Source organism: Rhamphochromis longiceps, linkage group LG1 (genome assembly GCF_057381845.1).
Source record: "Rhamphochromis longiceps isolate RC_006_pf linkage group LG1, R_longiceps_female_GT1.1, whole genome shotgun sequence".
Lineage (NCBI taxonomy): Eukaryota > Metazoa > Chordata > Actinopteri > Cichliformes > Cichlidae > Rhamphochromis > Rhamphochromis longiceps.
The window spans coordinates 2276289-2302660 of record NC_140557.1 but is presented as its reverse complement, the minus strand read 5'-3'; the positions used below and the strand labels follow the sequence as shown (position 1 = coordinate 2302660).

General features: G+C 46.3%; 1 protein-coding gene and 4 non-coding genes across 5 annotated transcripts in view; 1 reads left to right on the top strand and 4 right to left on the bottom strand.

The window, feature by feature from the left end:
- Positions 1–26372, bottom strand: part of efl1 (elongation factor like GTPase 1) — a 77356-nt gene that overhangs the window by 19952 nt on the left and 31032 nt on the right. Inside the window, exons 15-16 of the mRNA XM_085400626.1 lie at positions 2147–2278; positions 339–486 (exon numbers count right to left, since the gene is read on the bottom strand). Of these exons, the coding sequence (XP_085256752.1) occupies positions 339–486; positions 2147–2278 (280 nt within the window). The remainder of the gene's footprint in view (positions 1–338; positions 487–2146; positions 2279–26372) is intronic.
- LOC146678068 (U6 spliceosomal RNA) lies at positions 3951–4057 on the bottom strand. Its single transcript, XR_014912661.1, has one exon. It is a non-coding gene; the product is annotated as a U6 spliceosomal RNA (small nuclear RNA).
- LOC146678067 (U6 spliceosomal RNA) lies at positions 5447–5553 on the bottom strand. Its single transcript, XR_014912660.1, has one exon. It is a non-coding gene; the product is annotated as a U6 spliceosomal RNA (small nuclear RNA).
- LOC146678066 (U6 spliceosomal RNA) lies at positions 6366–6472 on the top strand. The gene has a single exon (XR_014912663.1). It is a non-coding gene; the product is annotated as a U6 spliceosomal RNA (small nuclear RNA).
- Positions 7718–7824, bottom strand: LOC146678065 (U6 spliceosomal RNA). The gene has a single exon (XR_014912659.1). It is a non-coding gene; the product is annotated as a U6 spliceosomal RNA (small nuclear RNA).

The following is a 26372-nucleotide window of genomic DNA, read 5'->3' as shown; positions in this document are numbered from 1 at the left end:
GAAAGACAATAATAATGAACCCACGGTATCACTGATTGGCTGATTGGGTGACTGTTGTATGAGATGACCATATAAAGATATCCCCCTCTGTGACATCATATGGAGCCAAATGTAGGAAAACATGGAATAAACTGAGTATTTAGAGCATTCTGAAGCTCACAGAGGTTGCTGCACACACTGACCTGTTACTATGTTCATACATGAACATTCAGCGCAGGGACAGGAAGTGAGCCAAAGCAGAGCAGGTTTCTTTAACAAGTGTTCACGAGTGAACATGAACACTTTACATGCCTAACATCAGCATACAGGCAGACACACATGCACGCACGCACACTGACCGCTCTCTCAGGTCGTCCAGGCAGCGCTGCAGATGAACCTCGCCAGCAGTGACCAGAACGTGTTCTCCGGTTTCCTGGATCAGAACCTCGGCACAGGGGTCGGCCTGGTTCAACAAGCGCATCCCGCGCACCAGCTTTGGCATCTCGCCTGTCACAAACAAACGAGGTGGAAACACAATCATCGATTCGGCTGTGTGAGCGGTCGGAACGTCTACACAACGAGGAACACACTCTCAAACCTGACTGGACCTAACTGGTGTTAACCTCTGTCTCTGCTCCACAGCATGTCTTTATCCCGTCTTCCTTCTCTCACCCCAACCAATCGCAGCAGATGGCCCCGCCCCTCCCTGAGCCTGGTTCTGCCGGAGGTTTCTTCCTGTTAAAAGGGAGTTTTTCCTTCCCACTGTTGCCAAAGTGCTGCTCATAGGGGGTCATATGATTGTTGGGCTTTTCTCTGTATTACTGTAGGGTCTTTACCTTACAGTATAAAGCGCCTTGAGGCAACTGTTGTTGTGATTTGGCGCTGTGTAAATAAAGTTGCAATGAATTGAATTTGACCAGAGCAGCGGTGAAGCTCGGCTTTTCGTATGAATCTTTTTACTTCCTGAGTCCGGCAGCACCCACATAAAGAGTTTTTCTGTGTGGATTGATGTGGGCAGACGTCACCGGCCTCTCATTCACAGCTCTGCTTGTGCTGCCAGACAACCAAACATTATCAAAGTGAAGTCGTAGTTTCCTGTTCTCTGTGAGTGCTGCTGGCTGTGCCTGCGAAAGCGTTATTTACAGCTGATATCATCTGCTGCAGGAGAAAAGAGTTTAAACTGGCAAGACTCTGCTGACTTCAGTGTTTTAATATCTGAATATTAGCAAATGCTCCTCCCTTCGGCCTGTGCAGCGTGATTGGCTGCTGTCAGCTTGATGTATTGTATGAACAGTCCATTGATTCCCAGTCTCTGGTCAAGAAACTGAAGTACGAGTGACATCTCGAGTCGTCCGTATTAAAGTTAAATTCAAAGCCGTAAAATTTTCATCTTAAATCTGATTCCAGTCCAAGTCATGTGACTCTCATTCATCACACCATCGATGTCAGCTGACATTTAGGAAGCTGTGCACGCTGTGACTTGGAGCAGTGTGGAGCCTCTCAATAAAGATTTGTTCGGTTTGGTGCGATTACGTTTACAGTTGACACAAATACACAAATAGGTGCAGATTTGGGCTCAGAACTGTGAACTGATAGGAGTTTGAAATGTTTCAGCCGATCGACTCGGTTTCTCTAACACGGCGGTTTCTCTCTGACGCCACGATCATCGGAAACACAGCACAAGCTCATCATCACCATTTGAGGGCAGACGGAGGCGCAGAGCCGGACGCTTTGACTCCATGCAGAGAACAAATAAGGAGAGGGCCAGTTAGTGTTACTGAACTCTCCCATTGGCTGTTGGGGAATTATATATTTCTGGTTTGTAAAACACGCCGTCGGCTGTATTTGAGTCATTAGCATGATGTGAAACTTAGCTTCGTGGTCTGAATACATCAGCACAGCTGGACTGACTTCAGCTGTGCTGAGTTTTTGGCTGATACCAAAATTCAGTGCGTGGGACTCTCTCACACACACACACACACACACACACACACACACACACACACACACACACACACACACACGCAGACAGACAGACTCACACGCGTGTCCAACTAAATGAAAGGAGACAGTGTCGGGTCTCCGTGAACGTTCCGGTTTCACTGAATTTAACAAAGCAGCAGATTAGTTTCATGAACTACATGTGAGAGCGCCTTCGAAGACCTACTTGGATGTTTGGGCTCTATGGCAACCCTGACAATGGGCGTGGCCTCAAAGTTGAGCGGGGTAAAGGGAGGACAGGCGGGTGAGGTGGACAGCGTGGCCGACTTCAAGACGAACTCCTCGAGCCCTCCGATACCTGAGTGTGAAAAACATCAGACGTGAGGACATCGCACCAAATAAAACATGCAGCTGCTTTAAACAGATTCCCCCACGATTCACCAGAATCACATGATCACGAAATAACTGAGGGGCAGAGGAAGCAAAGCTAAAAAAGTCACAGAAGAGAAGAAATATTGTTTAGAACAGGAAGAAAGTGGATCAATAATAATAAATACACACACGTCCTGCTTCTTGCATTTTAAGTAACAAAAGTTTGACTGTGTGTAACAAACGTGACCATCACAGAACAGCCGTGCTTATAAAGTGACTCCACACCTGCTCGGCAGGATCAACTCAAGCACCTGCATATATAATATTTAATGTCCGTGACAGGAGCGAGCTCTGTACCCGGGATCTTGAGCTGTTCCCATAATTCACTGGAGCAACATTTTAAAACGTGTGTTTTGGGTTAACTTTCAACAGTCATGTGACCAAAAATGTGCACAACTTTATTTAAAAAAACAAAGAAACAGCTGATGCTGAGAGGTCAGGAGGGTAACACTTGCTGATTTTCAGTGCAGGGTTTTTTCACGCTGTAAAGCAGAGCGCTGGAGTATCAGCGTTTCAATCTAATTTTACCCGAATCAGCAGAAATTGGAGGAACGAGTTGTTTTGTTTATTAAAAATGCAGAACACTGGATCCAAGCCTGGTAACAAAAACTGAGCTTTAATTAAGCTGGAGGGGAAAAAAAAGCAGGAAACCACAAACTCCAACAAACAAAACGAGATTCCAGGAAAACACAAACAGCACGAAGGAAAGCATGAGAGGACTTTAAACACAGAGCTGAAGCTAATTAAACACAGGTGACATAATGATCAGAGCACAAACGAAGCAAAACCAGAGACGCACAAAGAGAGTGATCGCCAAAGTAAAACAGGAAGTGAGAATCAGAGTCGTCTACCAATCAGAGGGTGGGTGGGCCGATCCACGTCCAAGTTTCTTTAAGCCTGCGTTACCCTCCATGCATGTGAATGAGTGTGTGAAACAGGCTTTGAGTAGTCGATTACACACTTTAACTGAGCACATTCTGGACTATCAGTTGAGCCCAACACAAAATACAAGCTGCAAACTGACAAAAGAAAGACAAACACACCGTGCTGAGTTGTGGCTTCCCTTCAGGCTGATGTTTGGTAAAAAACGAGCACATCTGCTTTGGAACAGAAAGTGAACTTCCTGGACGTGTTTGGAGACACGAGTGCCGTCGGGTTATGTTGCTCTGTCACTGGATCGGCAGCTTAAAATTCTATTACAGACAAAAGCTTAAACAAACCCAAGTTTACTTTGTTACTTTGTAACATTCGCATGTTTACTGTTTATCACACACACGAGAATTTACACTGTCGGACAAACCAAACGTGACATCATCATGAATACATAATGCAGCTGTGACACTGAGTGACAGACCGACAGACACAAACAGACACACATACAACAAGTGTCAGATCCACACAGCTGCTCTGGGATCAGCTACAGAAGTCGATGCCTAAGTTTAGTCTCCAGTTTGAAAGCTGGCTCCGCCCCTTTTTAATTGTTGCCATTACAGGAATATTTCTTTTTTACCTCTCCTCTTTCTGTTATAGTAGTTTAATACTTTTTATGCGGAATGTCGCATTTTAAACCCCTAACCTGAGGAAAGAGAGCGTTCATCAAAATGTGGAACCGCTTCACGATTTTGCGTGTCATCCTTGCGCAGGGGCCATGCTAATCTTCTCTGTATCGATTCCAATTTATCGTATGTGCTGCCTGAGCGAGCACATCCAGCCTGCAGCACAGCCTGCCATTTACTGCCCTGCTGCAGGACGGCCTCGGTAACACGGTGCAGACTCGACGGCTGCAGACGGACCAACGAGTCGACTAAAAGTCAGGAAAGGACCCGTTTTTGTCTCGTTGACGCCAACATTTGAACTGTGAGCATAAATTAGCTCTTCAATTCTTATGAAATTAGTTTTAATGGCAACATTTCCTTTTAACTAAAAAGGGGCGGAGCCTAACTCCTCTTCAGGATGAAGCCTGAACTTGTGCCCCAGACTTAACCCTTCCCTCCCTGACAGAGCAGTTCTGATGATCCCAGAATCTGAATTATTGTTATCTGCACACAGTCTGAATATGACCTGCACACAGTTCCCATATTAGGATATTTGTCTCCAGGTGAAGCAGACAAAGGGATGATAGTGATGTAAGAGAGAATCCTGCCCCACTGACGTCAGAAAGTCTGAGTGCAGAAACTGAAAGAGAAAAGAGGAGGAGGCCAAAAAAGACGCAGCTTTCCAAATGGTTCCCACCATGGTGATGACCGGGAACAAGGAAGACAAAAAGAAAGCCAGGCTCAAATAACGGAGGTTGTGAATATTGCTGTCCCCCAGACTAGGGGCAGGGACAGCTCAGTAGGTAAAGTGGTCGCCCCATGATCGCAAGGTCGGCGGTTCGAATCCACTTAACGGCTACCCTGAGGTACCCCTGAGCAAGGTACCGTCCCTACACACTGCTCCCCGGGCGCCTGCTTAGTGGGCTGCCCACTGCTTCACTGAGTGAATGGGTTAAATGCAGAGAAAAAACAAGTAATTTCCCCATGGGGATCAATAAAGTATCCATTATTATTATTAACTGTGGCTCGAGTTAACACAAAGAATCACCTATACACTAAAGTTGGTTCTTTTAAATATATATTTTTCGGCCTTTTTAGACAGAAACAGTGAAAACTGACAGGAAAAGGTAGTGGGCACGCGGCAAAGGGCCACAGGTCAGATTTGAACCGGCAGCTCTCCGCCACGCAGCATAGGGTCGCCTGCTCATCCAACTGAGCTAAACCAGCACCCACCTACACGTTAAAGTTTCAAATAAAAAAAGAGTAATAGAATATAAAATAAAGCAGAGCCAACCTGAGATGAGAAGTCTATGCAGTAAAAAAAACATGCATACTCTCAGACGTCCGCCGGGACAGAAACTAGACTGTAGGCGACAACGTCCAGCACGAGCATTTTATGAAAATACTGACGCGTGGTCCATGCAAGATCCAGCAGGAAGTCTTCATACATTTGGTTTGTTAGCCTGAAACCCGACTCGACCTGAAAGGCGAAAATCAAACAAAATCAAAGCGTCTCTCAGATATCTGTAACCCTAACCTGAGGAAAGAGAGCGTTCATCAAAATGTGGAACCGCTTCACGATTTTGCGTGTCATCCTTGCGCAGGGGCCATGCTAATCTTCTCTGTATCGATTCCAATTTATCGTATGTGCTGCCTGAGCGAGCACATCCAGCCTGCAGCACAGCCTGCCATTTACTGCCCTGCTGCAGGACGGCCTCGGTAACACGGTGCAGACTCGACGGCTGCAGACGGACCAACGAGTCGACCGAGAGTCAGGAAAGGACCCGTTTTTGTCTCGTTGACGTCAACATTTGAACTGTGAGCATAAACTAGCTCTTCAATTCTTATGAAATTAGTTTTAATGGCAACATTTCCTTTTAACTAAAAAGGGGCGGAGCCTAAGTGAACCACTGATTTGTGCGTGAAATGTTTGTACACACAGTTTACACACAGATTTGTGTATGTACACTGTGAATGAGGCCTGATGTGAAGTTGTTGATGCTAAATCAAGAAACTGTGAATCCTCCTCGCTGCTGGGATCCATCCTTATTGACTCCAATAAGAGGCTACACTGAGGTGGAGGCAGGTGATCTGCTGTTCTGTTAGCATTTCCAGAAAAACTACCAAACTCATCCTTATGAAACTTGATGAAGAGCAGTCAGATGAAGAACCTGATAGATTTACAGCTTTAACTCTGAAAGAAATCAGCTTTAGTAGCTGAAATAACTGAGGAGGTGATAAGCCTCCGGTCCTGAAGAGGCCTTAAGCTCCGCCCCCTTTAATTGTTACTAAGTTCATAAGAATTCAAGAGCTAGTTTATGCTCACAGTTCAAATGTTGGCGTCAACGAGACAAAAACGGGTCCTTTCCTGACTTTCGGTCGACTCGTTGGTCCGTCTGCAGCCGTCGAGTCTGCACCGTGTTACCGAGGCCGTCCTGCAGCAGGGCAGTAAATGGCAGGCTGTGCTGCAGGCTGGATGTGCTCGCTCAGGCAGCACATACGATAAATTGGAATTGATACAGAGAAGATTAGCATGGCCCCTGCGCAAGGATGACACGCAAAATCGTGAAGTGGTTCCACATTTTGATCTTTCGTCAGGTTAGAGTTACAAAATGCAACATTCTGCTTAAAAAATATTAAACTCCTATAACAGAAAGAGAAGAGGTGAAAGAAAGAAATATTCCAGTATAAAATACTTCATTCTTAAAACGTCTGAGTTTGTTGAAACAGTCGATGACTTTTTTTCATCTGTTATCTTATTTTTATCTGATTTGTAAAAATCTTTGCTGCTTTATTTTTATGTTCTTCATGCATTTTAAAGTTCATCATCGTCTCTGAACATCTCTCTCCAGGCAGCGCTCATAGGGATCATTTTGTGTGGAAGAGTCACATGACCCACAAAACACTGTTTTTCCCCTGTGAGTGGGCTTGGCAGGTGTGTGCAGTCCTGCAAACTATGGTAACAAAGTAATTCAGGCCCAGCATTGCTGATACTGATGGTTTAACCTATAAAGATGGCTTATGTGGGCGAGAACAGTGTGCCGTCATTCATTTAATAAATCATCACCGATTTGCAGATTCTGAACTTTAATAACCACTAAACAGCTGATTGTTGCTTTGCAGAATAATTCCTTATATAACATAAAAACCTGTTTTTAAAGCTCGTCTATCAAACTAGTATGGATCAGATATCAGTACTATTGATATTTGCATGAATCCGCCTGAAGTAGAGTCAAGCTTCGCAGAGTTCATAAGTGCTGTTGTGATACTCGTTACTGCTGACATGGAGTTCAGGTTTTACTGGCAGAGCTAACACAGAGGAGTCCTCACTGCACTGAGCTTCGTCTGCAGCCTCTGTCAACTCTGCTAATGCTAACCCGGGCTAGCCTCCGTCACAGACACACTGACATGCTAACATGGCAGAGCAGCCACCTGGTCACGGTGCGGAGCTGTCGTCTCTGGTATTCAGAAGAAAGAAGGCCGTGATTTTGGGTTATGTTTCTGTCACTGACAAGAAAATTCTGATAAATTATAATGAAATGACTCAAAACTTTGAGGTCAGAGTTTAGCTTCAACAAAAGAGGGCGGAGCCAGACTCCCCATCCTAACCCGACTGCTGTGAGGATCTGAGCTCTAATCATCCAATGGCTGAATCGGCTGCAGCAGATTCACAACTTTGTGCAGCGCTTTGAAGAACTGCACAACTTTAGTTTGAACCAAATGAATGTTTCCCAAAAATATTTAAACAAGTTCATCTCTGTACAGAATCAGTAAAAAATACAGAAACAACAGATACTGTAACCGTAACCTGAGGAAAGTGAGCGTTCATCAAAATGTGGAACCGCTTCACGATTTTGCGTGTCATCCTTGCGCAGGGGCCATGCTAATCTTCTCTGTATCGATTCCAATTTATCGTATGTGCTGCCTGAGCGAGCACATCCAGCCTGCAGCACAGCCTGCCATTTACTGCCCTGCTGCAGGACGGCCTCGGTAACACGGTGCAGACTCGACGGCTGCAGACGGACCAACGAGTCGACTAAAAGTCAGGAAAGGACCCGTTTTTGTCTCGTTGACGTCAACATTTGAACTGTGAGCATAAACTAGCTCTTCAATTCTTATGAAATTAGTTTTAATGCCAACATTTCCTTTTAGTCAAAAAGGGGCGGAGCTTGTGCCCCAAACTGACAGAGCAGTTCTGATGATCTCGCTATGAAGTTCATGCCAGAATAATCCAGAATAAAGCGAGCCCTGTTTGCAGCTGGCACCAGTCCTGGAATGACTTAATTCTCCTGCACAGCCTGAGGGTGATCGGCCTGTTTGTCTATGATTCACACTAAAACTACCGATCTTGGTAAAGAATGGCATCCTAACAAGATTTAGACGTAGATACAAACAACCGTCTTTAAAGTTCAGTTCCCAAACTGTTTTAATAAGTAAAACGATAGCCCGGGGTCATTTTCTCACACTCGTCTCAGTTTTGAAGAAAAATATGTGGCTTTGTGTACAGAGGGTGTACACCCAGACACAAGGCTAAGAGCTGGCTGACTGCAGGACACCGCTGGCTGCCTCTCGTGTAACTCGACACTATAATTACTTTAAGGTGACTTGATCCCCGGAGGCCTTCAAAACCAACAAAGAACAATAAAAGATGAAAAAAAGAAAGAACTAAAAGGACCAGGTAAGCCAACAAGCGCTGTTGCAGACACTCAACGCAGCAGCAGAGCAGCAAACACAGAGACTTTCATCAGAGTTGAAATGCACGGGCAGCGGCGCACCTCTGCACAGCGTCCGAGGTTTTCATTCCTCACGCAGCTCCTGATGCGTCGTCACTGCTGGAAAACAGGCCTGCTCGATTACAGTCACCGCAATTACTCTGGTCCATAACTGCAATCTCAATCATTGAACACAACTATTCACCAACTTAACAAACTTCATGCAGTTACTGAATGTTAAAAATGAAAGAGAGGAAAAGGAGGTGAGCGCTGCATGCACTGAGGCTCTCCTTCCATTATCATCATCATCAGTTCACTTCAATTCAGTTTCTACAGCATCAAATCTCAACAACAGTCAGGTGCTTTGTATTATAAAGTCATACAGATAAGACCCCAACAATCAGACGGCCCTCTGTGAGCAGGCACTTGGTGACAGTGGGAACAAAAAACTCCCTTTCAACAGGAAGAAACAGGCAAACTCAGGGAGGGACAGCCAGTTAGGACCAGTCAAATGAAGCCTGGGGTCAGCAGCAGTTTTATTTATATAGCAGCAAATCACAGCAGCGGGCAGCTGAAGATAAACTGACACGAGCTATTCTCACACGGGGACCAACACAGGCCTTGTAGCAGAAAGCTAACAGGTCAAAGGCATTTAGATGTCAGATCCTCCATCACAGGAGTTCAAGGCTGCACGTATGAAAAGGTCCAATTCAACCGGGACGAACTGAGGGATTATTTGGACTTCTTTGCTGCTCTTTAGGATGGGGAAGTGTTTACTGGAAAATGTTGCAGGCAGCATATTTTTCTGATTTTTGCAATCGCATCTTCCTCCGTGCATAAACAATACAGGAAGCCCTGAAAACGTTCACACCTGTACCTGTGCTGGGAAAAAGTCCCACCCAGTCCCGTAGCTTTGCACCACGGCACGCTGCAGTGGGTTTTTTATTCCGTGTGCAACAGCGAGGTTAGAAATGATGAAGACTGTGGTTTCTGTGGGTTTCACCAGACCAGATGATATTTCTGAATGACCATGTAGAGCCCCTGCAGCTCGTACATATGGAACGATAACAGGAGGGCGAGATAAAGGAAAAACCAGGAGATGACGTCCTGCTCTAGGCTGAACGTAGAGATCTTTCGACCTCTTCATTCAACATACTGAAGCCCTTTAGAATATTTTTGATGGCCTTGGATCGAGTTGAAGAATTTGTAGTGATCAGCAGCCGTTCCTGACCAAACCTGAGGAGAGACTGCGCTGCCAGAACGCAACCCCCGCCCCCCAGGGACTAGGCCCGGATACGTCCGGCTGCAGAGCTCAGGATGATTCAAGCCTAAAGACATTTCCTCCAACCACAAGTACAGTTGGCTGCAACTCTGGTTATATAAAGATGGCATTTTTTCCTCATCCTCTCCCACCACACTGCAGTGAGTGAGGTAGAGGTGATGTAATGAAAATCAAGAGCATGTATGAGGAAAGACAGAGACAGCAAAAACCTTTGGTGATCCTGAATCAGAAATAAGATCTCTTCCTTTCATAACGAGGGTTCAGCACATGCACAGGATGCTTTGAGCAGCTGTAAGCGACGTGCGTCTTTCATTTCATCGGATAGACTTGTCAGATGTGTTGCTGTGCACCAGTTTAAAGAGCGCTTCTCACATTGGTGCTAAACGTTGTTCAGTGTTGGAAAATAAACTAAATCAAACCTCAAACTAAGACTTTATGACTTCCTGCAATAACTGAGCACAGTTAGAGATAGGTCACGAGTTCAGCTGAGGTTGTTCAGGCATCGGATCAGGACACCTCCCTTTGGAGGTCTTCCAGGAACACCCAACTAGGGATGGGTATCGTTTAGGTTTTATCCGATACCGGTGCCAAACTGGTACTTTTGAAACGGTGCCGGTGCTTAAACGGTGCTTAAAGAATGGAGAACACAAAATTGGTCCAAAAACCTCTCATGTTTAGCTGTTTTTTTGTAAAAAGATAACAATGTGTGCCTTTTCTGCAGCTATGGGGCATATATGGTATCACTCTTGGCTGGAAGCAGTGCTTAAACAATGGAAAAAACACAAACTTTGTCCAAAAACCTCTCATGTTTAACTGTTTTCCACTTTTTCTTTGGTCATTTTAGCCTTTTTGGCCAGGGTGAAGGGAGCATCTGCCATCAAACAAGAAGACAGCCGCATGTAGCTATGATGATGTTTGCTAGTTCACCTTACATGCATTAATGTAATAACGTGGTTAGCCTACTCAACGTAAATTACACACGAACAACATTAAGCTACTCACGCAGAGAAGAACGGCTGCTGCTGCATCATCATCCTCATCATTCCTGCTACACTGGCAGGGCTAGGGGCCAGGACTCTCCTCTTCGGGTTTTTGGGGGATGTTGCTAACTCCGGGTCCGATAACAGGCACCACACCCGCAGTAGATGCGCACGGTGTGAGGTCTCGCAGCAAGCTATCAAATACGGCGCATTTCTCGGCTTTTAAAAAAACGCTATGCGTCGCCAGGTGTTTCATCGGATTTGAGGTGTTACCTCCTTTGACAGTATCACAGTATCAGCTTAAAGCACTTGTTGCTGCTGAGTTTGCATCTTTTGCTGTGAAGTACAGCCAGACTTTGACCGCTTCGCCTTGGGCATTTTTAATCTGTAGCTCTGCTCTAAAAGAACATACGTACCTGGGCCCGCCTACTATCCTCGGAAACGTAAAATGATTGGCTAGAAGTGTATCACAGCTCAGGAAAAAAAAGCACCGAAATAAAGCACCGAAATGTGCGCTGCTTTTCTGTCTGGTTACTACCGTTTATGTCAGAACTGGTGCCATCATGGGACCGGATACCGGTACCCATCCCTACACCCAACTGTGAGGGGACCCTGGGAAAGAGGGAGATTATATATCTCATCTGGGTTGGAGCGCCTCAGGATCCCCCAGGAAGACCTGGAAAACGCTGCGCTTTTAAAGCAGGTCTGGAATAACCTGCTGAGCCTGCTGGAACTGCGGCCTGGCTTTGGATAAGTGGAAGAAAATTATGGATTAATTCATTCGATGCATTTAAGGAAAACGGAAATTATGGCTTCAAAGGGTGACACAGCAGTAGTCTAGCAAATCAGCTGTTAACTTCTCATTAAAAATACTTTATGGATTTTTTGCTGGACAAATGATGAATGTAGGAAGTCTTCCTTTCTATTACTTCAGACTTCCCCGGTGATTAACCTCTGAACATCCGCCAGGTCATTGGGGACTCCTCTAGTGTTAAGATTGGGTTTTGTTTTAGCCACAGGCTGATAGACAAACCTCCAGAAACTAGAATTACCCTTTAAATGTAATCCCAAAGCTTTGGCACCACAGCTTTTCTGTTAGGAGCTTTTCCAATTCGGTGGTCCAAACGTGGAAATTTCATTAAAAAAGGCCTAGAAACCCAAACCTGAGCCTTACATGGGTTGACCTGATGGAGGTTTCACTTTCAGTTAAAGAGGTTAAACATTTGTCACGATACTCAGGATGAGTTCAGTCTTAAGGTCACCGCTGAGAGTCCGAAAAGGTTTGCAGGAAGTGACGTTGGAAGAGCTTTTCTGATGCGTTTATTTCTGGTCACTGAGGAAAGAAAAAACATCAAATAGCAGTTCAACAGTCGAGACGACTAAAGGTATGTTTGAAAGACACATCAGATTGTTTTACACTGAGTGTATTTGATATTCTTATTAATAATGAAGCGTTTCGGGATCAGATGAGGAAGCAGGACATGCTGTATGGCTCGTACATGGCTGTAGGAGAGGAAGTTCACTGTAAGGGAGCTCCACAGAGCCAAACTTATGGCACGAGTTACGTCCTAGTTTTTGTCACCTCAGAAAAAACAGAGAGAAGTGCTGGAGCGGTGGAAAAATGGCAGATTGAAAAGCGATAAATATGATGTGGGGCTGGAAATTGTTAAATGTTCAGTGTGGCTTGTGTTTTATTAAGTACAAGGCCAGAGCTTGGAAATCTGCTCCCTCTTAACATCCTATGGAATTTCCCTCACACTGGAAAGTCCCACTCAAGCTTCAGAGAGCTGTGTGTGTGTGTGTGTGTGTGTGTGTGTGTGTGTGTGTGTGTGTGTGTGTGTGTGTGTGTGTGTGTGTGTGTGTGTGTGTGTGTGTGTGTGTGTGTGTGTGCTGTCGAGGGGGAGCAGCACCACTGGCCAAATAACACACTTTATTGTATTACACTGCTGGCGCTAAAGCTGAAAAGCACGTCTCGATGATCTGGATTCCCGACATGACAGGTGTATTTATCAAATGAGTCACCTTTTCACTTTACCACATATCATTTACAACTAAATAAGAGTTTTATGGAGAAGAATTATAAATTATTAGATGCAAAATGTAAATTTTGGTAAATGTTAATTTTCAGCAGAGAGAATAAGACCTCCCCGTCCTCAGCCACCACCTCCAGCTCCTCCCAGGGGGCGCCGAGGCGCTCCAAAGTCACTTTTTACTGTCATTTCGTGAAATCTCAGGAGCTCAGAGATTCTCCGAGATGCTGGAGCAGCTTGAGAAGATGCGACGTTTTCATACTCCAACATACTTCTATGCTGATGTGATGTTGTTTTCTGAGCGGCGAGGCTGGCGTTGAGGGGAACACCGCGGTGACTCCAGCGTGCCTTCGAGCACCAGTATGAACGCTGACAAGGCTGCAGTGAAGTCAACGAATGAGATGACCATAAACTATGCGGTGAGCTCAGGCGCCCTTCGGAGGAAGCTCACTGCTGCCAGCTGTTGTCTTTGTTCCTTCAGTCACAACCCACAGATCACAGCCACAGGAGAGGAACCAAGCTCGACCAGCAAATCCACAGACTCGCCTCCAGAACCTCGCCACAACTGACCAACCACCAGGGCTGCGTCACATCATAGCGGTGTTTTATGGAATATAAAAATGTCACTGTGGCAGAAACACCGTGCTTTTACACTCCTCAGTGCGCCACAACAGGCCCAGCCGTGTCTGAGAGACCACGTGTCGGCCTTGGACCTGGAGCTACTTCGACAACATGTTTAACCACTTGGAGCAAAAACACAGCACGGAGTGCAGCCGGGCTCCAAACGAGGAGAGGCGAGCAGCAAACGTAGACCGACGACGCGCTCGCTGGCTGCTCACCGTGTGGAAGATCAAACGGGGGATGGAAATTACCGATGCACGGCGGAAGCTTTTAGAAGCTTGATCCAAAACACAAAAGATCCCCAGGGAAAAATATCTCACAGTTTCATTCTTATAACGGTAAAAGCTAAAACTCCTGGTAGTCGCCGTAGCTCAGCAGGTAGAGCAGGTCAGCTGTTAGCCACAAGGTTGGTGGTTCGATTCCTGGCTGCTCCAGTCTATATGCTAAACGTCCTTGGGTGAGATACTGACCCGAGCTGCTCTCTGATGGAGCCACTGCAGTGCGTGTGAATGAGGCAGCTTGCATAAAGTGCTACATAAGAAACTTACAGTTACTTCAACTAAAATGTTCAACAGTTATTTTATACTTTTACTTTAAAAAGAAACAACTCCGGCTACGTTTGTGCTTACATCTGATTTATGCTGTGTGCGTAATGCTGCTGCTGGCTTTAATACATCCACTCTGTGAATCAGGCAGTCTGTCATCAGTGACAGCAGCTCGGTGGGAAAGGATGCAAAACGCCCTCCATCTACTTACACTTACAAAGGCTGATGCCAACAAGCTGCAAGCATCAAAGAAACATCATTCACAGTATTTTTTTAAATAATCTCAAATATCATTACTGCAAACTCCACACTATAAATGTGAGGCTGCATCGATCGGTGTGTCGATCGCTCCTCAAGAACAAAACCCTGAGATACGTGAACTCTTCCGCTTGAGGCTGAAATTTTTGAGATTTAAAGTTAAATTTCGTCCCCGTGGAAACAAATCCTGCAGAGGAATGGTTCCACGGCAAATTTCTTCTAGAGGCACTGTGGCAGGCTTCGTTGTGTTGAGTGGGAAGGCGTTAGTCTGTGGTCTCCCTAGCAACAGGTTAAAAACCAAACCAAAAATCCAAAATAAAAACAGAATTTTACTGTAAGACATTTGTAGGCCTGGATTTACTTTTTATGGCACACCTACCTGAAATAAAGCATCTGAAAGAGCCCACAGTGTTTAAAGTGTGAAAACACAAACGCTCATTTTATTCACATCGTCCACTAAAGAATCGATTTTAGCTTGAATAACGTGACTTCACTTCATTAAATCCTACAAAGAGTTTAAATAGAAATGTTGCCAGAAACGACAGAATCTCAGGTTAAAGCTCACAAAACTATTTCAACAACCATCCACCAGCTAAAACTCAAATGAGAGCAGAAAGACGTGAACACAGAGCGTGGATCGTTCACCCGCACGGACACGCCGGCACGGACACGCCGGCACGGACACGCCGGAACGGACACGCCGGCACGGACACACCGGCACGGACACACCGGCACGGACATGCCATCAGGCTGAAAGCCGACAGCTCACAGATTCAGATGCTGCAGTTTCATCACTCTGACCAAAACTGACTGAACGAGCAGCAAAAGAAGATCCAAACCACGTTTGCTCAACATCGTCAGTGTTTCTTACTTTGGCTGTTTTTGTTTTCTCTCTCACTGTTTTTCAAGAACAGTTTCCCATCAAAAATCTGTTTTCTGCATTATTTGCTTGCTTATCGGCCGCTGTTTTTTTTTTCCAGAAATCACCTCCAACAAGAAAGCCTCATTTCTGCTGTTCAGTGCAGAAATATAAGCTTTTTAAAATGATGCCAAACTCAAAACTCTTAGCTGAGTCTCTAATCAAACCTCTGTAACTTCAGCAACATCAGGTTCAGAAGCTGATTCATGGTTTTCTTCCATTTTTGATCGACTGCAGAATATTTTTAAGGTTATCTGTAGGAAAAAGTCAGACCAGGAAAATCTCCTTCATGTGTTTCTGTTTTAGCCTCAGTTACTTTGACACAAACGCTTCAGCTGTGATGCTCACAGCTCTGATGAAGGGTCAGCTTTGTTTTTATACAGAGATAAAATATATTTGGATATGTACGAATAAATGATCAGAATTAGAATATTTCTGACTGTCAGAGTCAAAATCGAATGATTACAGAAATCCGTGACGATGCCCTACTGCAGATACAGACGTGTCTAACGTATGAATACGCGTCCTGGTATCATGAGGCACTTTAATGATGATTTTTCTTGTATTACTGCAATTTTTTTTTTAATCTTAGCACTGAACGACCGACTTCAGTTTAACCACAGTTGGATTGTCAGCTGAAAATATCCGGTCTTCGTTCAGCCGTCAAAAACCCATGTTTGGTGAAAATAAGCAGGTTCTGGGTGAGTCATGAGGAAACATGTCCAGACAGAGTCGCCGGGGAGCCGTCATGTAGCCCACACACTTTCACCCCAGCATATGCACACACACTCACGAAAGCCGAGACACGAGTGAAAGCCGAGGTTGCTCATTACGGCACCTGCGGGTGGTTTCAGGTTAATAAACCCCCCGAACGCCTACATTTAGCCCCGTGGACGAGTGTGCTGTGGATCTGACACGTAACTGTGGGACATTTCTTTCTTCCGGTGAAAAAACTTTGAGCGAGGATGTTGAGTCCTCAGAAACTCGTGCGCTGAGCTGTATTTGTGCTGGCAGACAGTGGCAGCTATTAAACAATCACTGCGCTGTGGAAGACACTAAAGTTCTGTTCATACAGGATCATTTCCAGCTGGGGAGGTGCTGCAATGCAATTATTAGCAGAGAGGAAGAAACCCTGCTGCACTGCATATTTATACATTATAACCATTTTCTGAGAGCAAAACAAGGTTTTTGTTCTAATAGAGCTAAAAAATGTATTTTTAAAATGGAAAAAAGATGAAAAACCGTCTAAGAAAGGAAAACGTTCGACTTCGATAGGGGGTCGTAAAAAAGATTATTTTACTTTTTTATCAGATTACTTAAAGACAGCATGTTGCCATGAATATTCCTTTGAGTGTGGATAGATTTGTTTAAAACCTTTACGAGTAGCTGATGCTTTTCCCAACTTAGGAACGTTTCCCTGCTGGAGTTGATCCTGATGTAGACCGATTAACTAAACTGGTCACACGCTCACAGAAACACAAGAGAGAAACCAAACTGACGTTCTCGTGAAAAACAGTCACTAATCTGCATCCAAGTATCCATGTGGATCCGTGGACTCACGCATGCATTCATTCGCTAGTTTACTCAAAGTAAACGTCGCCGGCAGCAGACTGTAGAAGCAGAGCTGAATCATGTGATGTTAAAACTCACGGGGACCTAACGGCGGGCTCTTGGAAGGCAACCGTGTCGCAGAAACATGCAAATTGATTCGTTTACATGTTATCAGGTATTCCCGGGAAAGACTGGAAGCATCCCAGAGGTGCACATGTGGCAGCCTTGAAGGAGCTTTGTTCTTCGCCTGCTCCGGAGGTGCAGGACGGGAGTTGGAAGCCGTCTCCACTTGAAAGCACTCGTAATGTTTCCGTCCACTCTCACTCCTCTCACGAGGTTGTTCCCGGCTGCTGCAGGCAGCACGGCCCAGCAGAGTGAGGAACAAAAAGGTCTGGTGTACCCGCTTTGCACCACCTGCTCCACACCAAACATCAGACGCACACATTTAGAGATGAGCTGCTGAGTACATTTAGCAGCTGCTTTGCCCTCAGGAGTTGGTACGGCCCAAATCAGACACGAACTCACAGAAACTGGCTCTGATATAAAGTGGACTACTACTCTTCCTTCTATTAAATCATTCATTTTACAAAGTGTGGAGCTGCTGCAGAACAAAAACAAAGTCCATGCTTGACTCTCCAACCTCCCAGCGACACAGCTCACCTGGTGTCTGTGTGGGCCTCACGACGCCACTCTGACAGGCTCCCCGGTGACCGTCTAAACACCTTTGTCATGACTCAGCTGGGATCGACTGAACGTTAGTGCGTCTGAGTGTGTGTGTGTGTGTGTGATGGTAAGGGGGCTGGAAGCCTGACATACGTCAACAGAGTGTGATACATGCCTGGGCAAAGAACAAAACAGTTCACACATTCACACCACAGTCAGCGTTGGCTTTTAAAAGCTGGGGGTCTGACGCATGAACACACAGACAAACCCCGCCCACTCCTCACGTTGCATTCGAGGGTGCTTTGGTTATAAATCTATTAAAGAAAACGTCTGCTGCCAGCTTCACTGCAGATCTGTAAATATGATCATAAAAACTTGAGTTAACTGAGCAGCAGTCGAGTTTTGTCCAGCTGTCACCAAACATGTTTTCTGCTGCATAGAAAGTTCAACATAATACTTTTACTTTGAAGTTCAGCTTCACTTTGAACACGGAGGAAATTCAATACCTTACTTTGCTCCCTCAGTTCTTCATGCCATTTGATCGCGGGCCTACACGTAAACATGGAAGGATTAATCCTTAAATTCAACACGGCTCACATAAGATCTCTTTTCATACGTTAATCCTGGCATTGTATCGATTTACACGAGCACCAGGAGTGGACTGTGGACACGTGAGATTACGGCTGATGCTGCCATCCAAACCTGGGTTAGCTGTCAAATGATAGTGACGGCTCACATAAGGGTTTGTGTGCCACCTGGAAGGTCAGGGGGTCAATCCCTCAGGGTCCCAAATTGCCCCCAATGCATGCATCAAGTGTAAATCATCAGCTGTGTCCAAATCCTCAAGGATTGGTCAGCTCACAGGTGGGGAGGAAGAACCCCCTTTTAACAGGATGAGGGAGGGGCATCCATCAAAGAGAGATCACAAACAAAGCATGGGAGGGACTCCTTTTGACATGACCTTTCACCTCTCATCTGAGAAGTTTCCTCAGTTCTACTCAGCTGATAATAGCGTTACTGTCATTACATCGTCGTTTCTACTCTGGAATCTGCACGACGTCACGGAGACAGAAGCTCCATGAACCCACCTTTCAACCTTCTGTTTGTGAGGGGCAGCCAATTAGAAGACAGTTGGCTTAATGGGGCAGGAGCTAAAATGTTTTCCTTGAGACAGAGGAGGAGCGCAGGGATTGTCCCGAGTCCCAGTTTAAGATAAAGAAGGATTATTTTCAACCACCAGTCATCCAAAGCTACTCTGGTAGATTCCAGGAAGAAAAAAATGCACCAAGATTTTGTGTTTGGAGAAAATGCTTCCAAGTTGTGTCCGAGAGGTGAGAGGTGGAACATCTCGGAAGAACCGAAACAAAGTCAAGCTGCCCTCGAATGAAGTATTTGGGATTACGGTGAGCAGGATGACGGAGAATAAAGACAGAAATCAGCAGCTAAACAGAGTCAGTAGAAACTGCAGCACACTGGTGCTTGTCTCGGTACCTTGAGCCCTCACTCCCAAACTTGACCAAACTCATTGACTAACAAATTACGGCCTAATTTGGACGATCGTTCTTCTTCCCCACTGCTGCTGCCACCACTCAGCAGCTGAAACGCTGCTCACGCTCCTTAATTACTCAGGAAAATTAAACACAAGCGCAGCTATTTTGGAGAGCGGGACGTTTCCCCCACTACATTTTTTTTCTTTAATGTAATTTGTAGAAATTGCGGCAGCAACAAATCACCGAAGGTAGCGTGTAAAGCTTTTATTCCAGCAGTCCTGTCTTTCTGCCAAGAATATGTGGCGAGCTGGCAGCAGGAGAACGACACAAACAACAGAACGGAACATTTGTTCCTCACATTCAGGTTTAAACACTCAATACATCAGAAATGACCAGAAACATTACATCTCAGAGCAAACACGCTGTTAAACGCTTTAACATGTGCGCATCTGTGAAAGGTAAACGACAGAGCTGAAGAAACTTCCTGTTATTCCTTACGAACGACACACGGAGCCAGCATCAGTCATCTCAATGAGCCTAAAAGCCTTTATTTTCCACTTCGGCGGAGCTTTCAGACGCTTGTTGTTCCTCGCTATTACACCAAAGGGAGTTGGGGTCCTGGCTATTTTAAGAAGAAAAGGGAAAAAAGCCACTGCACAGAGATCTTAGCTGTATCTCATTTTACAGCCAGACTACATATTTCCTCTTCAGCTCCAACAAGACAGACTCATGACTCACAAATGTGTCTTTTAAAAGAGGAGGCTGAAATGTCAGGAGAGCTGCTGGCTTCATAAAGAAAACACATCTACTTTCAATAGTTGTGGAATTAAATCTAAAAAGGTCAGAAAGCAGATTTTTCTCCCGGCCTACGCTTCCTGTTTGATGTGCCGAGCTCTGCAGGCATGCGAATCTGAGGCGCGATCATCCAGAATCCACCGACGGCATAACAACCAAAAAGCCGACCCGACTTCAGGTCCGACCTGTTCCTTCAGGTGTCCTTCTGACGTTCCACCACCTCAAACTCAACATGGCACAACAGCTTCTGTCAAACTGACCCGAACTCTACATGGAGGCTCCTCGCTGCTGCCAACAGCCGAGCACGTGGCTACACGCCGAGGCCGATCACATCTGGCAAAGTATTCTTTTCACCGCGTACCAAAGGACGGCTTGTTCAGTTCACACTGATGACGGCGGGGAGGAAGAACAGGACGAGGAATCCACATGATCAGGGAGGGGCATCCATCAGAGAGAGATCACAAAGCATGGGGGGGGACTCTTTTTGACATGACCTTTCACCTCTTATTTGAGAGGTTTCAGTTCTAAAGATCAGGATCTTTTTAACAGCGCTGATGTCATTACTCGTCCTGGGACGGACCCTGAATCTGGCGTTTCACATCGTTGGAGAAAATGCTTCCAAGCTGTGTCCGAGAGGTGGAACAGCTTGGAAGAACCGAAATAAAGTCAAGCTGCCCTCCAATGAAGTATTCGGGATTACGGTGACCTGGATGACCAAGAATAAGCCGCCAAACTTCATGATCACATCTGGCAACATATTACAAACGAGTATTTGTTTCGCCGCGTACCACGGGGAAGTGGGCTGGCTGGTAGAACTAGGAAATGAGGAAGGAAGGAAAGAAGGTAGTCGAGTTCAGGAGAGGAGACTACATGAGGAGCCGTCTCTGTCACAGAACGCTGCAAACATCATCTTTGACTTCCTGAAGGCCGCAGCAGCCAAATCCTGCATTGATCTAATGGTAAATGTGCTGGTACTTAAATACTTTTTCTTATTACAAGCCTCGGTCGGCTTTTTTCCACGCACACTCAGATGGAAACATCGGGGCACCTCGAGGTTCAGCGTCCTGCCCAAGGACCCTTTGATAGAGCCAGAGTCACACCAACAACCTGCCAGTTAGTAGCTGAGCGGCTCCGCCTCCTGAGCCACAGTCACCTGTTTGCACAGGTCTGTCACACATTTCTTTAATAGATAAAATCACTGATTCCTCATCTGTCACTTTCAGTCCATCAACATGAAGCTGAAGTGTTTTAGAAGCAACTGAATATTTTATAGCAATAAAAGTCAAAATAACAATCATTCATTTTTACAACAGAGATCTGCTCTGTTCCTTCAAACCGCTGCTCAGTCCCAGCAGCTCTGCCTTTGTCTCTGCTCTCTTTGTCTGGAGTGTCAGAGGCAGAAGCGAAGCAGCTTTTCCTCCTCGCTAACGCCATCTACTGGCCACGGAGCGGCTGCCTGCACGCCTGCACCGCGTGGCTCAGACAAAGAATGAGGGCAGGCGGCCAGCAGCTCTCGTAGCGAACAACAGAGAAGACAGAGTGAGGGGGAGGAACGGCTGTGATGCAGAGGCTCGAGGTCAGCCAGGTCCTGGATCGGCGTCCACGGCCGGGTCACGGGCCAGAGCTGGAGCAACCGAGGTGAGCGGGAAATGCAGGTTAGCGGGTAAAACTCTGGGGGCTGTGCTGCCCTGCTCTACAGCCACCTGCCTGCAGTCAGCTGCCAGAGACACACACAGTCTCTCACACACACACACTCACACACACACACACACACACACGCACACACACGCACACACACATGCACACACACACACACAGTCACACACACGCACACACACACACACACAGTCTCTCACACACACACACACACACACACACACACACACACACACAGTCACACACACACACAGTCACACACACACACACACACAGTCTCACACACACACACACACAGTCACACACACAGTCTCACACACACACACACACAGTCTCACACACACACAGTCACACACACAGTCTCACACACACACACACACAGTCACACACACAGTCTCTCTCACACACACACACACTCACATGCACACACACACACAGTCACACACACACACAGTCTCACACACACACAGTCTCACACACAGTCTCACACACACAGTCTCACACACACACAGTCTCACACACACACAGTCACACACACACACAGTCTCACACACACACACACACTCTCTCCTGGATGTCTATTTAGGCCAGTGACTTTCTAACTCCACAGCCATCCTGACCCACCTACACGCTGAGCACGAGGAGAACGCAGACAGGACTGCTACACCCAGAACTACAACAACACAGCAGAGCGCCAACAAAGACGGGAGACAAACCAGCGCATTGGTGCGGTGTTCAGCACCAATGTGTTTAAAGACCTGCCGGCAGCTCAGAGCCTTTAAAGCGACCCTGTGTAACCTCTGCACCCTCACGGTCCTGATCACATGACTCATAAACATTCATAACAATAATTATAAATCACAACCGAGGGGAAACATCACAGCACATTTCCTAAATTACGCCGCTGAACGGCATGCTGGGTAATGCTAGCCAGCTTAGCAGCTAACAGTGTGGCGACAGGTGGGAGGGGCTCTGTGTTGCATTCAGGAGCAGCAAAAAAACAGACTGAGGATGACAGCAAAGTTGTTCGAGGATGTTCGCAGTGGGTGGGGCTCCAGAAGCTCCACCCCCACACACAGTGACAAAGAACCAGGTGAGACATAATTAGCATGCTGCCCGAGGCTGCCAGGTGTTTTTAGCTGCAGGCAGACTCGTCTTTCAGCAGTCGCCTTAAAAGAAGCCCCAGCTTGAGGCGACCTGATTGGTCCAGCCTCAACAGCGTCATCCAGCGTGTCCAATCACAAAGTCATCCAACACCGAAATAAACGTTGTTACTGTGAGCATCATTGTTTTAAATGGGGACGGCAGGCAGCCAATCAGACTTCAGCAACAAGAACGAAGCCTTTACGAGAAGCAACGATCCAACTCTGTTTTTAAGACTGCACTACTAACTTTCATTTAGTTTCTTGCGATGGGCGGGGCTTAAAAAGAGTGCAACTTTCCCCTGTGGTATGAAAAAGCTGTTACAGTCCACTGATATTATTCCAGGTACTGTACTGAATTTAAACAAATAAGCCCCTCCCTAAAAAGCCCCTGCCCAGTTTTACTGTAGGGAACACGGCAGTCGGACAACAGATGTCCTCAAACCTCAGAAGGAGATGCTGCTGCTTTTTTATTTGTTTTTGTTTCTAATGTCTCTGTAAAGCACTTTGAATCACCTTGTTGTTGAATTGTGCTATACAAATAAATTTGCCTTGCTGGGTCTGAAAGAACGAGTCCCATCAGCCACATCTGCAACGACTTAATATGTCACACTAAGATGAAGCATCCACCCACGGCTGGGAAATATCTGTGAGTCACTGACGATAGCAACCAGCAAACATTTCGTAACCGTCGTCTTTTCTCCACGTCTAATCTCGTTTGATGAATCGTCCTAAAATGAAAGTTGTGCCGATGTCGCAGGCATAACGTGTCCGTCTGCTGGCTCCACTTCGTCAACAACATCTGGAAGTTCGTGTTGGACATTCGTCCAAAGGAAGTTTGTGTACAAGAACTGGTTTATATTGTTTTTGGAAACACAGCACAGAATAAAAGAAAGTGAAGAGATTACAAGTGTATTAACAGAGCCTGTTAGTCTCATGTGCGTTTGATTCCTTCATTGTGAGACAAGAACAAGATTTCTTGTTCCATAAGAAGAAGAATTCACGTGGAAAGAGGAAACGTTCATGTTTCAGTCACGTTCGCTGGGAAGAAATCGTCACGAAAGGCTGACGCCGCGAGCTCGAACGCTCCTTTAGAGCAGATCCATGTTTGTAAACTCGTCCGTTTCTAGTTTCAAATGCAAACATTTTACTTGCACAGCTCAGGGAGTGGTGGGCGACACGGAGAGTGGGTTAGCACACCACAGTGTGAACTATCCAAGCTCAACCTTTCTGAAGCCTCTGTCCATGAAGTCGTCATGACCTCTAACCTATTGACGCTGTAACGTTGGGTTGTGTTGTGTGGTTGAGAAGAGGCGGCAAAACACCTAGCAGGCTAGGCGGAAGGATACACACCCACACTGGTATCAGTAATCCACGGTGGTTCTTTAATACGCATTCTTCAGCAACCATATAAAAGCCCGGTTGAACGGCTGCGGCTTAACAAACATAGCGCACAGTGTTCGTACAACCCATAACGTTGCAAACAAAGGTGTCTGGAGAGGTAAAACATGAAATCCGTCCCTCCTCATGCACTAGCGTGCAAGCACGTGTCCACACAATCACAGAGAGAGAGAGCAGAGAGACCAGTGGCACACACTGATGACACCATCAACCCTCGACTTGGGTGTCTTAAAGGGACACCACACCATAACGGCTGTTACATATTCCCCCCCGGTTAAACAAAGGCTGTCCCCAGCCGAACACAGCAAAGGTACAGTTCAAACTTAACCAGCCTCCATACATGGTCAGCAGGATAAGACGTCAAAACCAAAATAGGGGAATGTACAGTCCAAAATTGACAAACTGGCATACATGACAGTGTCCCACATGGTGAATGCCCATTCAAATAAATGTCAAAGAAAGAAAATAAGCTTAGGACAGCCAGGACAATGACAGAATGAAATTCCCTCTTATTGTTACATTGCGTTTCCACCGTTTTCCCAAAAATTACAACAGTAAGCATGAACATATCACCACAACATGAAAACAGTGCCAACATGAATCGTAGAAAACTCAAACAACGGTCCTGTGACAACAGCAGACCACATGAAACACATCAGAAAGCAAACAAGGTCACTTTATGTTAAATCTGTCAGTATGAAAAGGGTTGGTCCACCTATTGACCGACCAGTCAGCGGTGACCCTAGGAACTCGTCTTGGTCTGAGGTCATAAGAACCTCTAACAGCACACCCATCGGCAGCAGGAGGTGAACTGTGAACCTCTGTCTCCAGAGCAACATCAGCAGTCTCTTGGAAAGAGTTCTGGTCCACGACAAGCGGGGCAGCATCAGCACAGTCAAAGTCAGTCTCAGCAGGGGCGTTGCTAAAGACCGCGGGAGTTGCGTCAACCGCGTCACAGTCAATGCGGCCCGGGACTGAAAGAGCAGGAGGCAAACTGCTGTCCGGGACACTGAGATCCAAAGCTGCTGTAGCATTTAGCTTCGCACGCTGGCTAGACAAAGCTGAGTCCCAGGTATGGAATGGTTGCATGTTCGCAACATGAAAAACTCCCACTCTCTCCCCAGTGTCCACTGTGGTGAGAGAGTAATTCACATCCGACATCCTCTTGGAGATGCGGTAGGGACCCGTGTAAAGCGGGGCCAACTTAGCAGAGAAGTTGGACGATGCATCTGATTTTGGGTGTGACTTTACCCTGACGAGGTCCCCAACTTCATAAGAAACCGTGCGACGTCTCAGATCATAGTAGCGCTTTTGCCTTTCATGACTCTCTCCGAGCACCAAGCGAGCATGTTCGTGAGCATCCCGAAGCGAAGCTCTCAGGTCATCTGAGTGGGATGTTTCCGGGTCGCTCAGTCCCTCCCAGGAGGGTTGAGTGACAAGGTCCAAGGGCGTGTCCAACTCTCGCCCATACAGCATCATGGACGGACTCAGGCCTGTGCTCTCGTGAGGCGCAGTGCGCAGTGCAAAACAGATCTGGGGAAGATACTTGTCCCAAGAGGTGTGTTTATCCCCAACATAGGCTCGAATGGCCGTTTTCAAAGTGCGATTTACACGCTCAGTTGCATTCGTTTGAGGATGGTATGCAGTTGTTAGTCTGTGTTCAGTCCCAAGAGTCAACAAAACATGCTCAAAGAGTTCACTGACGAAAGGCGTTCCCCTATCAGAAATAAGGTGTGAGGGAGAACCATGTCGGGCAAAAATGTCAGTAATGAACTTGTTCGCAGCAACTTGAGCAGTGGCTTCTCTCACAGCACTCACCTCGACCCATTTTGAGAAATAGTCCACAAAAACAAGGATATAAGCATTCCCCCTTTGTGTGCGGGGCAGTGGGCCAACATAGTCCACCCCTGCGTACTCCCATGGTCTTTGTGGCTGGATAGGGACCATAAGGCCTGCTGTTTTTCTTTGACTCGGCTTAGTGGTTTGACACAAACAACATGAGACCACATATTTTTTCACGTCAGAGTTCATGTGTGGCCAGAAGAATCTGAGACGCAAGCGTGCCAGCGTTTTTGCAATGCCCAGGTGTCCAGCTGTGGGATGATCGTGGTAATATTTGAGCAGATAACCACGGAGGGCAGTAGGAGCAAACAGTTTAAGCTGCTTGAGTGGGTGGAGACCACACTTTGTCTTTGGGTCGAGGAAATAGAGGAGACTGTCATGGACAACGTACTGTTCCAGATCTTGATTATTCTCCCCCGTTTGTTGGTCAGTTTCCAGTTGATTGAGCAACGGGCCTGTGACTGGGTCCTCAAGCTGCAGCAGACGAACATGCAGGCGGTCCGAAACAATCACAGAAGGTAGAGCACGAAGGTCCATGCTCCCAATCACGGCATAGGGAGGGAGAAGATCAATGGGGGCATCCACATCTGGTAGAGGA